General features: G+C 43.2%; 1 protein-coding gene across 3 annotated transcripts in view; it reads right to left on the bottom strand.

Moving 5' to 3' along the window:
* ADCY3 (adenylate cyclase 3) overlaps nt 1-13841 on the bottom strand; it is a 178827-nt gene that overhangs the window by 94997 nt on the left and 69989 nt on the right. For all 3 annotated transcript variants that reach the window (XM_040427125.1, XM_040427123.1, XM_040427126.1), the window contains exon 2: nt 6995-7144. In XM_040427125.1, coding sequence (XP_040283059.1) covers nt 6995-7144 — 150 coding nt within the window. The remainder of the gene's footprint in view (nt 1-6994; nt 7145-13841) is intronic.

Raw genomic sequence — 13841 nt, 5'->3', positions numbered from 1 at the left:
CTATGTGCAATAATATAACTACTATAATACTGCTCCTATGTACAAGAATATAACTACTATAATACTGCTTCTATGTACAAGAATATAACTACTATAATACTGCTCCTATGTACAAGAACATAAATACTATAATACTGCTCCTAAAAAAAATAATACGACTAGTTTAGCACTCTAATGGTCAATGTTAGTTTTAAGTTTCTGAATTTGTATGATGCTGGAAGGATGAACAACGAAAATGTCAGCTAAATTCCAAGCCTCAGTCATAACATATACAATACAGCTCTTCATTAAACATTTAGGCAGCCCTATGCCATAAAGTTTACATAACGGCAGAGAGGAGCAGCTGTGTGTTCCAGCCGTTCATTCAGATATTGTTCTGATGAGATAAGTAGAAAATCTTTACTATACAAGTTTCTATGTACAAAAAAAAAAAAAAAATACTATAATACTGCTCCTATGTACAAGAATATAACTACTATAATACTGCCTTCTATGTACAAGAATATAACTACTATAATACTACTCCTATGTGCAATAATATACACTGCGTGCAGAATTATCAGGCAAATGAGTATTTTGACCACATCATCCTCTTTATGCATGTTGTCTTACTCCAAGCTGTATAGGCTCGAAAGCCTACTACCAATTAAGCATATTAGGTGATGTGCATCTCTGTAATGAGAAGGGGTGTGGTGTAATGACATCAACACCCTATATTAGTTGTGCATAATTATTAGGCAACTTCCTTTCCATTGGCAAAATGGGTCAAAAGAAGGACTTGACAGGCTCAGAAAAGTCAAAAATAGTGAGATATCTTGCAGAGGGATGCAGCACTCTTAAAATTGCAAAGCTTCTGAAGCGTGATCATCGAACAATCAAGCGTTTCATTCAAAATAGTCAACAGGGTCGCAAGAAGCATGTGGAAAAACCAAGGCGCAAAATAACTGCCCATGAACTGAGAAAAGTCAAGCGTGCAGCTGCTAAGATGCCACTTGCCACCAGTTTGGACATATTTCAGAGCTGCAACATCACTGGAGTGTCCAAAAGCACAAGGTGTGCAATACTCAGAGACATGGCCAAGGTAAGAAAGGCTGAAAGACGACCACCACTGAACAAGACACACAAGCTGAAACGTCAAGACTGGGCCAAGAAATATCTCAAGACTGATTTTTCTAAGGTTTTATGGACTGATGAAATGAGAGTGAGTTTTGATGGGCCAGATGGATGGGCCCGTGGCTGGATTGGTAAAGGGCAGAGAGCTCCAGTCCGACTCAGACGCCAGCAAGGTGGAGGTGGAGTACTGGTTTGGGCTGGTATCATCAAAGATGAGCTTGTGGGGCCTTTTCGGGTTGAGGATGGAGTCAAGCTCAGCTCCCAGTCCTACTGCCAGTTTCTGGAAGACACCTTCTTCAAGCAGTGGTACAGGAAGAAGTCTGCATCCTTCAAGAAAAACATGATTTTCATGCAGGACAATGCTCCATCACACGCGTCCAAGTTCTCCACAGCGTGGCTGGCAAGAAAGGGTATAAAAGAAGAAAATCTAATGACATGGCCTCCTTGTTCACCTGATCTGAACCCCATTGAGAACCTGTGGTCCATCATCAAATGTGAGATTTACAAGGAGGGAAAACAGTACACCTCTCTGAACAGTGTCTGGGAGGCTGTGGTTGCTGCTGCACGCAATGTTAATGGTGAACAGATCAAAACACTGACAGAATCCATGGATGGCAGGCTTTTGAGTGTCCTTGCAAAGAAAGGTGGCTATATTGGTCACTGATTTGTTTTTGTTTTGTTTTTGAATGTCAGAAATGTATATTTGTGAATGTTGAGATGTTATATTGGTTTCACTGGTAAAAATAAATAATTGAAATGGGTATATATTTGTTTTTTGTTAAGTTGCCTAATAATTATGCACAGTAATAGTCACCTGCACACACAGATATCCCCCTAAAATAGCTAAAACTAAAAACAAACTAAAAACTACTTCCAAAAATATTCAGCTTTGATATTAATGAGTTTTTTGGGTTCATTGAGAACATGGTTGTTGTTCAATAATAAAATTAATCCTCAAAAATACAACTTGCCTAATAATTCTGCACTCCCTGTATCTACTACAATACTGCTCCTATACACTATATTATAAACTACTACAATACTGCACCTACTTACAAGGCTATAACTACAAGGCTATAAACCACCTAATATACTAGAGTCCACAGAAAATCTACTACTAAACGAGATAGACGAGGCGGCAAATCATAATGAGGTTGTTATTATGGGGGACTTCAACTACCCAGATATAGACTGGGAAACTGAAACTTGTATACTGTATTTTTCGCCATATAAGACGCACCGGCCCATAAGACGCACCTAGGTTTTTGGGGAGGAGAATAAGAAAAAAAAATGTTTTAACCAAAAGCTATGCTTTTGGTGGGTTTGGAACTAATGGTGGTCTGTGGATGGCACTATTACTGGGAATCTGTGCATGGCACTGTTATGGGGGGATCTGTTAAGGACACTGTTATGGGGGGATCTGGGGATGGCACTGTTATAGGCGATCTGTGGATGACGCACTGTTATGAGGGGATCTGTGGATGATGCACTGTTATGGGGGGATCTGTGGATGACACACTGTTATGGGGGGATCTGTGGATGACGCACTGTTATGGGGGGATCTGTGACGGACACTGTTATGGGGGGGATCTGTGACAGACACTGTTACAGGGGGGATCTGTGGCTGGCACTGTTACAGGGGGGATCTGTGGATGGCACTGTTACAGGGGGATCTGTGGATGGCACCGTTACAGAGGGGATCTGTGGGTGGCACCGTTACAGGGGGGATCTGTGGGTGGCACCATTACAGGGGGGATCTGTGGGTGCCACTGTTACAGGGGGGATCTGTGGGTGGCACTGTTATGGGGCATCTGTGGGTGGCACTGTTATATATGTGCCATCCACAGACCCCCCACCCCATAACAGTGCCATCCACAGACCCCCCAGCCCATAACAGTGCCATCCACAGACCCCCCACCCCTTAACAGTGCCATCCACAGATGTCAACCATAAAACTGTCATCCACAGATCCCCCCCCCGCCGCCGCTCCAGTGCTGCAGTATACAAATATAAAATGTCTCATTCAATTAAAAGTGATTACACATGCCCCCCCACTCCTAATAGTACCGTACATTCTAACCGCTTCAGTACAACGCAGGCAGGCAGGCCGGGTGGCCGACGCGTCACTCACTGACGTCATGTGCCTGCGCCGCCTGCTTCATTCATAAAGTAGGCGGCGCAGGCACGTGACATCAGGGAGTTAGGCTGCCACCCGCCCGGCCTGCCTGCATTCTACAGAAGCTGTTAGGATGTACGGTAATATTAGGAGTGGGGGGGCATGTGTAATCACTTTTAATTGAATGAGACATTTTATATTTTTATAGTGCAGCACTGGAGCGGCGGGACCGGACTACAGTGACTGCACCGCCCCGCCGCAATTGCCGGCCCAGAGCTCCTCCTCCCAGTCCCTCCCCGCTCTCGCTTACATCGCAGCCAGTGATGTAAAAATGTCAGCATTCGCCCCATAAGAGGGGGCAGGGGCATTTTCCCCCATTTGGGGGGGGGGGGAAGTGTGTCTTATGGGGCGAAAAATACAGTATCTCATAAAGGAAACAGGTTCTTGGCAATAACCAAAGACAATTACCTTTCCCAACTGGTTCAGGACCCGACTAGAGGGACGGCCATACTGGACTTAGTATTAACCAATAGACCTGACAGAACAACAGATGTGCAGGTTGGGGGACACCTGGGATATAGTGACCATAAAGTAATAACCTTCCAATTATCATTCAAAAGAATGTTTCTTCAGGGAGAAACAAAAATACCAAACTTCAGAAAAGCAAAATTTAGCCAACTAAGAGAAGCCATAGGCCTAACTAACTGGGACAAAGTCCTCAAAAATAAAAATACAGCCACAAAATAGGATATTTTTAAAAGCATCCTAAAATCTAATTGTGAGAGGTACATACCGTACGGGAATAAAGGGTTAAGGAACAGAAAGCATTTAAATGACAAACAGAAAGCATTTAAATCACTAAAACAGGAGGAAAGCGAGGAAGCACTGAAAAACTATAAGGAAAAAAATAGAATATGTAAAAAAACAAATAGAAGCGGCCAAACTAGAGACCGAGAGATTACCGTATTTTTTGCCATATAAGACGCAACGGCCCTTAAGACGCACTTAGGTTTTTGAGGAGGAAAATAAGAAAAAAAATATTTTGAACCAAAAGGTGTGCTTTTGGTGGGTTTTGAACTAATGGTGGTCTGTGGAAGACACTATTATGGGGGATCTGTGGATGGCACTGTCATGGGGGCATCTGTGGATGGCACTGTTATGGGGCATCTGTGGATGGCACTGTTATGGGGGCATCTATGGATGGCACTGTTATGGGGGCATCTGTGGATGGCACTGTTATGGGGGCATCTGTGGATGGCACTGTTATGGGGGCATCTGTGGATGGCACTGTTATGGGGGCATATGTGGATGGCACTGTTATGGGGGCATATGTGGATGGCACTGTTATGGGGGCATCTGTGGATGGCACTGTTATGGGGAATCATTATGGGGGCATCTGTGGATGACACATATATAGCATCTTATCTAATGTGTCATCCACATATCCCCTATAACAGTGTCACTACGTCATGCGCCTGCTCCGCCCACTATGAATGAAGCAGGTGCGTGACGTAGTGACACTGTTATAGGGGATATGTGGATGACACATTAGATGGCCTCCTGACTGCTACGAAGTTAGTAGTAAGTAAAACGCTGGATTTCAGATGATATTTGAATACTTTAACAATACCTACAAGTTAGAGATGATGATACTACTGTGAGCGGGGCCCGGTGTAGTAGAATAAAGTGACTGCACCAGGCCCCGTTGCCATTACAGAACCAGATGCCGGCCCCCAGACCCTCCTCCCTCTCTGCCGATACACCCGATGGCCGCAGCATTCGCCTCATAAGACGCACTGCTATTTTCCCCCCACTTTTGGGAAGGGGGGTGCGTCTTATAGGGCGAAAAAAACGGTAGTTGCCAAAGAGATCAAAACTAACCCTAAAATGTTCTTTAATTATATAAATGGTAAAAAAGTATAAATCTGAAGGTGTCGGCCCTCTGAGTGATGAGGGGGGAGTTGCAGAGAGCGATGAGGAGAAAGCAAAGCTATTAAATATTTTTTTCTCCACTGTATTTACTGAGGAAAATAAACTGTCAGATGAAATGCAGAATGTAAAAGTAAATTCCCCATTAAAAGTGTCCTGTCTGATCCAGGAAGAAGTGCAACAGCGACTTAAAAAGATTAAAAACGACAAATCGCCACCCCCCCCCCCCCCCCCCCGCTCCTATGTACAAGAATATAACTACTATATGGGAACATAGAATGGAACATAGAAGTGGTGAGAGCTGGGAGATGCTGCAGATTCCTGCGTGTAGCTAGCTAGCAGTAGATGTGGCTGAGCACTGCAGAGGAGTTGAGACTGGGGCACAGGGGTAGAAGATAGCTTCCTAGCCCATGCATCCTGATAGCAGCTGTGGCCCATGTACCGTGGCCAAGACCAGCCAGCTGCTGGTTAGCAATACTGTGTCACGAGGAAGGGCTTACCACCACTGAGGAGAGGCAGTGCAGATGGTTGCGAAGACGGAGATACCGCAACCTGAGAGGACTTTGGAGACCATTTCCACACCATGCAGGGCAGATGTGCCTACAGCTCATGGATACAGCTGAACTCGACAGCAACACTTTTAAGATTTCTTAATATAAACCACACGGTCTACATCAGCTACGTTGATTTCCCACTGAGCTTGACAAACATTTGAAGGTCATAAAAGGAAAAGAACAAGAGCGGAAAATGCTGAAGATAATTTCAATTTATGTCAGAAAAATGTGAACTATTCTGCATCCAGGACCCTGTATCTCAGCTCTGCACGGCACTCCTTGTAGCCGAGCATTGCTACCTCCCGGGGGTCCTCATATAATGGTTATATCTGGAATAATGCATGGTCTGGCAGGCCATGGAGAAAGGGGTGACTTATAGATTCCATTTCCTGCCTGTGGATTCTGACTCTTGAAGTGTAACTCAGAGGAGGGTGCTGGAGGGTCAGTGTGAGAGGTAAAATATGGGCATGAAGGGTTTCTCCAAACCTTGTGCTCCTAATAACATCAATCAGGCCCCAGTAAAGCTCTACAAGGCCTAATTTATCAACACTGTCTGACAATAAAACTGACCTTTGTTGATAATAGCCACCAATCAGCTCAGATTTCTTGAACTACTCTTGGTAAATGAAAGCTGAGCTCTGATTGGTTGCTATGGGAAAGTGAAAGAAGTCCCAGCCAGTAATGTCGCCTAAATTCTCCGCAAGTAGACAAAAAAAATTACTCAATCCTGAAGAAGGTCACTGCCACAGAAAAATATAGAGACCAGAGTGGAGAAATGCCAACAGCGGCAATCGGTGATGTTAAGGACTATGTAATATTTTCATGGGCCCATCTGATGAACTTTATGGGAACACTTGCATAATTTTATGGGCCCATCTGAAGAACTTCATGGACCTACCTAAAAAAGTGCATAGGTCCACCTAAAGAATTGCATGGGCCCACCTGAGGAACTTCATGGGCCCACAATACGAACTTCAGGGACCCACCTGAAAAACTTCATGGGCCCTCCTGAAGAACTGCATGGGACCACAATGAGAACTACATGGGCCCCAGCAGTTGCTCAGTGGTCCCAAGTGGTGGGCTCCTCTCTTCCTGAGACAATAATTTTAATGACATTTTAGTTACAATATGTCCCCACTTTTTGTGGAAACAACCTTCTCCAGTATGGCTCATAAAGTGAGATACAGGTAGTAGCCCCCATATTCCCTATGAACCTATATAGAGAAGAGCTGTCCCATACCAGCAAGGACTCCTACACTATGTGTGAATATAACAGCCCTACCTGTTGCTGACTTTGCTCTTCCAGATTCAGTTTGACTTCCAGGGACTGACGTGCTTCAAGGAAGGCCTTCCGATGTTTACGGTCCGCCATGTAGTAGGACATGATACCGACAGTGATTGTACACAGATAGATGGCTATATTGGACATGACCTAGAGAGAAAAAAATAGTAAGTTAGACACATTTATAACCAACATCATATCAACAGAAACACGAATGTCCATCTCTGATCCCCACAGTCTCCTTATAGAAATAATCAACATAAAAAGCTGAGTTACTTTACAAAAACCTTACACTACCAAACTAGTACATAACGTGTGTTATACTCCAGAGCTGCACTCACTATTCTACTGGTGCAGTCACTGTGTACATACATTACATTACTTATCCTGTACTGATCCTGAGTTACATCCTGTATTATACTCCAGAGCTGCACTCACTGTTCTGCTGGTGCAGTCACTGTGTACATACATTACATTACTTATCCTGTACTGATCCTGAGTTACATCTTGTATTATACTCCAGAGCTGCACTCACTATTCTGCTGGTGCAGTCACTGTGTACATACATTACTTATCCTGTACTGATCCTGAGTTACATCCTGTATTATACTCCAGAGCTGCACTCACTATTCTGCTGGTGCAGTCACTGTGTACATACATTACTTATCCTGTACTGATCCTGAGTTACATCCTGTATTATACTCCAGAGCTGTACTCACTATTCTGCTGGTAGAGTCACTATGTACATATATTACTTATCCTGTACTGATTCTGAGTTACATCCTGCATTATACTCCAGAGCTGCACTCACTATTCTGCTGGTAGAGTCACTATGTACATATATTACTTATCCTGTACTGATTCTGAGTTACATCCTGCATTATACTCCAGAGCTGCACTCACTGTTCTGCTGGTGCAGTCACTGTGTACATAGATTACATTACTTATCCTGTACTGATCCTGAGTCACATCCTGTATTATACTCCAGAGCTGCACTCACTATTCTGCTGGTGGAGTCACTGTGTATATACATTACTTATCCTGTACTGATCCTGAGTTACATCCTGTATTATACTCCAGAGCTGCACTCACTATTCTGCTGGTGACGTCACTGTGTACATACATTACATTACTTATCCTGTACTGATCCTGAGTTACATCCTGTATTATACTCCAGAGCTGCACTCACTATTCTGCTGGTGGAGTCACTGTGTACTTACATTACATTACTTATCCTGTACTGATCCTGAGTTACATCTTGTATTATACTCCAGAGCTGCACTCACTATTCTGCTGGTGGAGTAACTGAGTACATACATTACTTAGGCTACTTTCACATTAGCGTTTTTTTGCAGATCCGTCATGGATCAGCAAAAACACTTCCGTTACAGCAATACAAATGCATGCATCCGCCATGAACGGATCCGGTTGTATTATGTCTTCTATAGCCATGACGGATCCGTCTTGAACAGCGTTGAAAGTAAATGGGGGACGGATCCGTTTTCTATTGTGCCAGAGAAGCTCTGCTTCGTCAGACGGACACCAAAATGCTGCAAGCAGCCTCCAGAGCAGAATGGAGACTGAACGGAGGCAAACTGATGCATTCTGAGCGGATCCTTTTCCATTCAGAATGCATTAGGGCAAAACTGATCCATTTTGGACCGCTGAGCCCTGAACGGATCTCACAAACGGAAAGCCAAAACGCCAGTGTGAAAGTAGCCTTATCCTGTACTGATGTATCATCCGGCCTGCACCTCTGTGATAAATCTGGTGCCGGTCTACACCTCCAGTTTGTTTACGCCAGACATAGTGCTGCTATATACAGCGGCTCACCGCCCCATACTATGGGTAAGGTGTTGTGCCACGTGCTTTGACTAATGCTCCCAGTACCCCCTGAGCTGAATCAGCCAGTAAATGAAAAATTTATATAGTCGGTGCTCAAGGCATACACTGTAGATAACAGGTATCAGACAGCAGGATTTATTAAAACTAAAATATATGTGCATGACTAAAACCGTTATATCAGAATGTATAAAAGATAAGAATGAGTTACCGCTAGAAACAGATCTATCACATACCGCCGATCACATGATCTGTGCATAGATAATTCAGCAGAAAACCTATATAAATACATAAATATAAACCATCTAAACCGCAGGAAATGATATTAGATATACAGTGCCTTGCAAAAGTATTCACCCCCTTGACTTTATGTTTTGTTACATTACAGCCTTAAGTTCAATGTTTTGTTAATCTGAATTTTATGCGATGGATCAGAACACAATAGTCTAAGTCGGTAAAGTGAAACGAGAAAAACATATAAATAAAACTATTGTTTAGAAAAAGAAAACAGAAATTTGGCATGTGCGTATGTATTCACCCCCTTTGTTAGGAAGCCCATAAAAAGCTCTGGTGCAACCAATTACCTTCAGAAGTCACATAATTAGTGAAATGATGTCACCTGTGTGCAATCTAAGGGTCACATGATCTGTCATTACATATACACACCTTTTTTGAAAGGCCCCAGAGGCTGCAACACCTAAGCAAGAGGCATCACTAACCAAACACTGCCATGAAGACCAAGGAACTCTCCAAACAAGTAAGGGACAATGTTGTTGAGAAGTACAAGTCAGGGTTAGGTTATAAAAAAATATCTAAATCTTTGATGATCCCCAGGAGCACCATCAAATCTATCATAACCAAATGGAAAGAACATGGCACAACAGCAAACCTGCCAAGAGACGGCCGCCCACCAAAACTCACGGACCGGGCAAGGAGGGCATTAATCAGAGAGGCAGCACAGAGACCTAAGGTAACCCTGGAGGAGCTGCAGAGTTCCACAGCAGAGACTGGAGTATCTACATAGGACGACAATAAGGCTACTTTCACACTAGCGTTCAGAGCGGGTCCGTCTGATGTTTCATCAGACGGATCCGCTCCGATAATGCAGACGTTTGTATCCGTTCAGAACGGATCCGTCTGCATTATAACTTAGAAAATTTCTAAGTGTGAAAGTAGCCTGAACGGATCCGTCCAGACTTTACATTGAAAGTCAATGGGGGACGGATCCGCTTGAAGATTGAGCCATACTGTGTCATCTTCAAACGGATCCGTCCCCATTGACTTACATTGTAAGTCTGGATGGATCCGCTTGCCTCCGCGCGGCCAGGCGGACACCCGAACGCTGCAAGCAGCGTTCAGGTGTCCGCTTGCTGAGCGGAGGCTGAACGCCGCCAGACTGATGCATTCTGAGCGGATCCGCCTCCACTCAGAATGCATTAGGGCAGTACGGATGCGTTCGGGGCCGCTTGTGAGAGCCTTCAAACGGAGCTCACGAGCGGACACCCGAACGCTAGTGTGAAAGTAGCCTAAGCCGTACGCTCCATAGAGTTGGGCTTTATGGCAGAGTGGCCATTACTTCAGCTAAAAACAATAAGGCACGTTGTGAGTTTGCGAAAAGGCATGTGGGAGACTCCCAAAATGTATGGAGGAAGGTGCTCTGGTCTGAGGAGACTAAAATCGGCCATCAAAGAAAACGCTATGTCTGGCGCAAACCCAACACATCACATCACCCAAAGAACACCCTCCCCACAGTGAGACATGGTGGTGGCAGCATCATGCTGGGGGAGACTGGGAAACTGGTCAGAGTTGAGGGAAGGATGGACCGTGCTAAATACAGGGATATTCTTGAGCAGAACCTGTACCACTCTGTGCGTGATCTGAGGCTAGGACGGAGGTTCGCCTTCCAGCAGGACAATGACCCCAAACACACGGCTAAAGCAACACTTTGGTGGTTTAAGGGGAAACATGAAAATGTGTTGGAATGGCCGAGTCACAGCGCAGATCTCAATCCAATAGAAAATCTGTGGTCAGACTTAAAGGGAACCTGTCACCTGGATTTTGTGTATAGAGCTGAGGACATGGGTTGCTAGATGGCCACTAGCACATCCGCAATATCCAGTCCCCATAGCTCTGTGTGCTTTTATTGTGTATAAAAACCGATTTGATACATATGCAAATTAACCAGAGAGGAGTCCTGTCCCTGACTCATCTCACATACAGGACTCATCTCAGGTTAATTTGCATATGTATCAAATCGGTTTTTTCCCACAATAAAAGCACACAGAGCTATGGGGACTGGTATTGTGGATGTGCTAGCGGCCATCTAGCAACCCATGTCCTCAGCTTTATACACAAAATCCTGGTGACAGGTTCCCTTTAAAGATTGCTGTTCACAAGCGCAAACCATCCAACTTGAAGGAACTGGAGCCGTTTTGCAAGGAGGAATGGGCAAAAAACCCCAGTGGTAAGATGTGGCAAACTTATAGAGACTTATCCAAAGCGACTTGGAGCTGTGATTGCCGCAAAAGGCGGCTCTACAAAGTATTGACTTTAGGGGGGTGAATAATTATGCACATTGACTTTTTCAGTTATTTTGTCCTATTTGTTGTTTGCTTCACAATAAAAAAAAAAACATCTTTAAAGTTGTGGGCATGACGCGGGGATTCATGTGGGAATCCCCAACAGACAATCACATAAATGCTGCATGCCAAAATCCAGGTATGTGTAAGCCAACAACCTTTCTATTAAGACAGGTACAGTAAGCATACCTTACAATGCCAGCCTTGTGCACTATGAGACATACAAAACCAGCTCTCATCTGACTGAGAGCCAGTAAGCCTCAAAGTTGCCTGATTTCAGTTGGATGGCTTGGGGACGTGCGCACCTAGATCATTATCATTGGAGTGACAAAAATTGTAAAAAAAAAATTGGGGATGCCAGCTAACTCTTCTCTCACTGCTTCGGAGGGCTGCATAAAAATTTTCAGTTTTCTAATTGTCCTAATATTATATTCAATAACCTTTCTATACTGTTTTGTCATGTAAACTCATTTGCATAAACTTGGGCATATGGGAAATACATGCAAATTAGCAGAATCTGCCTTGTTTTTCAGCTGAAACACTATTAGCATCTCTTTCCCATATGCCCAAGTTTATGCAAATGAGTTTACATGACAAAACAGTATAGAATGAGAATGCTTGGACTGGGAGAAAATGTCTGTATGTGGGTAAGTAACTGGCTTAGTAATAGAAAACAGAGGGCGCCTATTAATGGTACACACTCAGATTGGGTCACTGTCACTAGTGGAGTACCTCAGGGGTCAGTATTGGGCCCTATCCTCTTCAATATATTTATTAATGATCTTGTAGAAGGCTTGCATAGTAAAGTATCAATTTTACAGATTAAACTAAACTGTGTAAAGTAATTAACAGGGAAGAGGACAGTATACTGTATATATATACTACAGAGGACAGTATACTGTATATATATATATATATATAACAGAGGACAGTATACTGTATATATATATATATATATACTAGAGGACAGTATACTGTATATATATTTCACAGGACAGTATACTGTATATATATATATATATATATATACTACAGAGGACAGTATACTGTATATATATATGTATATATATACTACAGAGGACAGTATACTGTATATATATATTACAGAGGACAGTATACTATATGTATATATATACTACAGAGGACAGTATACTGTATATATATACTACAGAGGACAGTATACTATATATATATTACAGAGGGCAGTATATATATATATGTAAAAAATAGGCAGCACTCCAGAGAATAAATGAATAATCCCCTTTTATTCACCCATGTGGGCAGCGCGACGTTTCGGCTCTGCACTAGAGCCTTTCTCAAGCCAAGGCTTGAAAAAGGCTCTAGTGCAGAGCCGAAACGTTGCGCTGCCCACATGGGTGAATAAAAGGTGATTATTCATTTATTCTCTGGAGTGCTGCCTATTTTTGACATTTTTGTATTGAAAGGACTGCTTATCCTTTGGGCCTTGCACCCTTCCACTGATTGAAACCCTTGTGCTGCCTTAATTTTTCTATATTTATATCTATATCTATATATATATATATATATATATATATATATATATATGCTACAGAGGACAGTATACTGTGTGTATATATATATATATATATATACTACAGAGGACAGTATACTGTGTGTATATATATATATATATATATATATATATATATACTACAGAGGACAGTATACTGTATATATTGTGGGGATTCGCTCTGGTAGGCAGGTTAGCGGACGCAGTACAGAGGCAACAACAAAGTCTTTGAATTAAACAGTTCAGTGTTTATTCACGCATTAAGTAAATGACCAAACAAAAAGTCAGCTTCAAGGAAAACAGTCACCTTGTGATTCTGGTGTTCGTTCACACCATGCAGCAAAGAAGAAGTCCTTGGACAAAGCCGAATCCACCTGCTTTCCCACCAACAAGGTAGCAGGCCTTAATTCAGGCCCAAACTGCCAGGTCCCAACACAGAGACTGACATAGCTTCACTGTCAGAGAGGAGTAATTCACTCACAGCTGACATTGCTGGCTTGGTTTTTTATAGGCCAGTCAAGACCTGGCCTGGAACGTGGGGAGTAGTCACCCACCCATCACTTTGGCTACTCCCAGTAAGAGCCATCCCGGATTAGCTATAAAGCCATACTAATATAGCAAAGTGTCAATCAGCATTAGCTGCCGCTGACACCTGCCTCTTACTCTTACTTCACCGAGGCCAGGAACCTCGGTAACACATACCTTCCGTCAACAACGGACCCTTGCGCCTTCCTACAATGTATATATACTATAGAGGACAGTTTGCTGCTGCAGATGGATCTGGATAGATTGGAGGCTTAGACAGAGAAGTGGCAGATGAGGTTTAAAACTGACAAATGTAAGGTTATGCACATGGGGAGGAATAATGCAAGTCACCCGTACATAGTAAATGGTA

The sequence above is a fragment of the Bufo bufo genome, chromosome 4, assembly GCF_905171765.1.
Source record: "Bufo bufo chromosome 4, aBufBuf1.1, whole genome shotgun sequence".
NCBI classification, from domain to species: Eukaryota; Metazoa; Chordata; class Amphibia; order Anura; family Bufonidae; genus Bufo; species Bufo bufo.
Note: the sequence above shows the minus strand (reverse complement) of the source record. Positions and strands in the feature narration are given on the sequence as shown.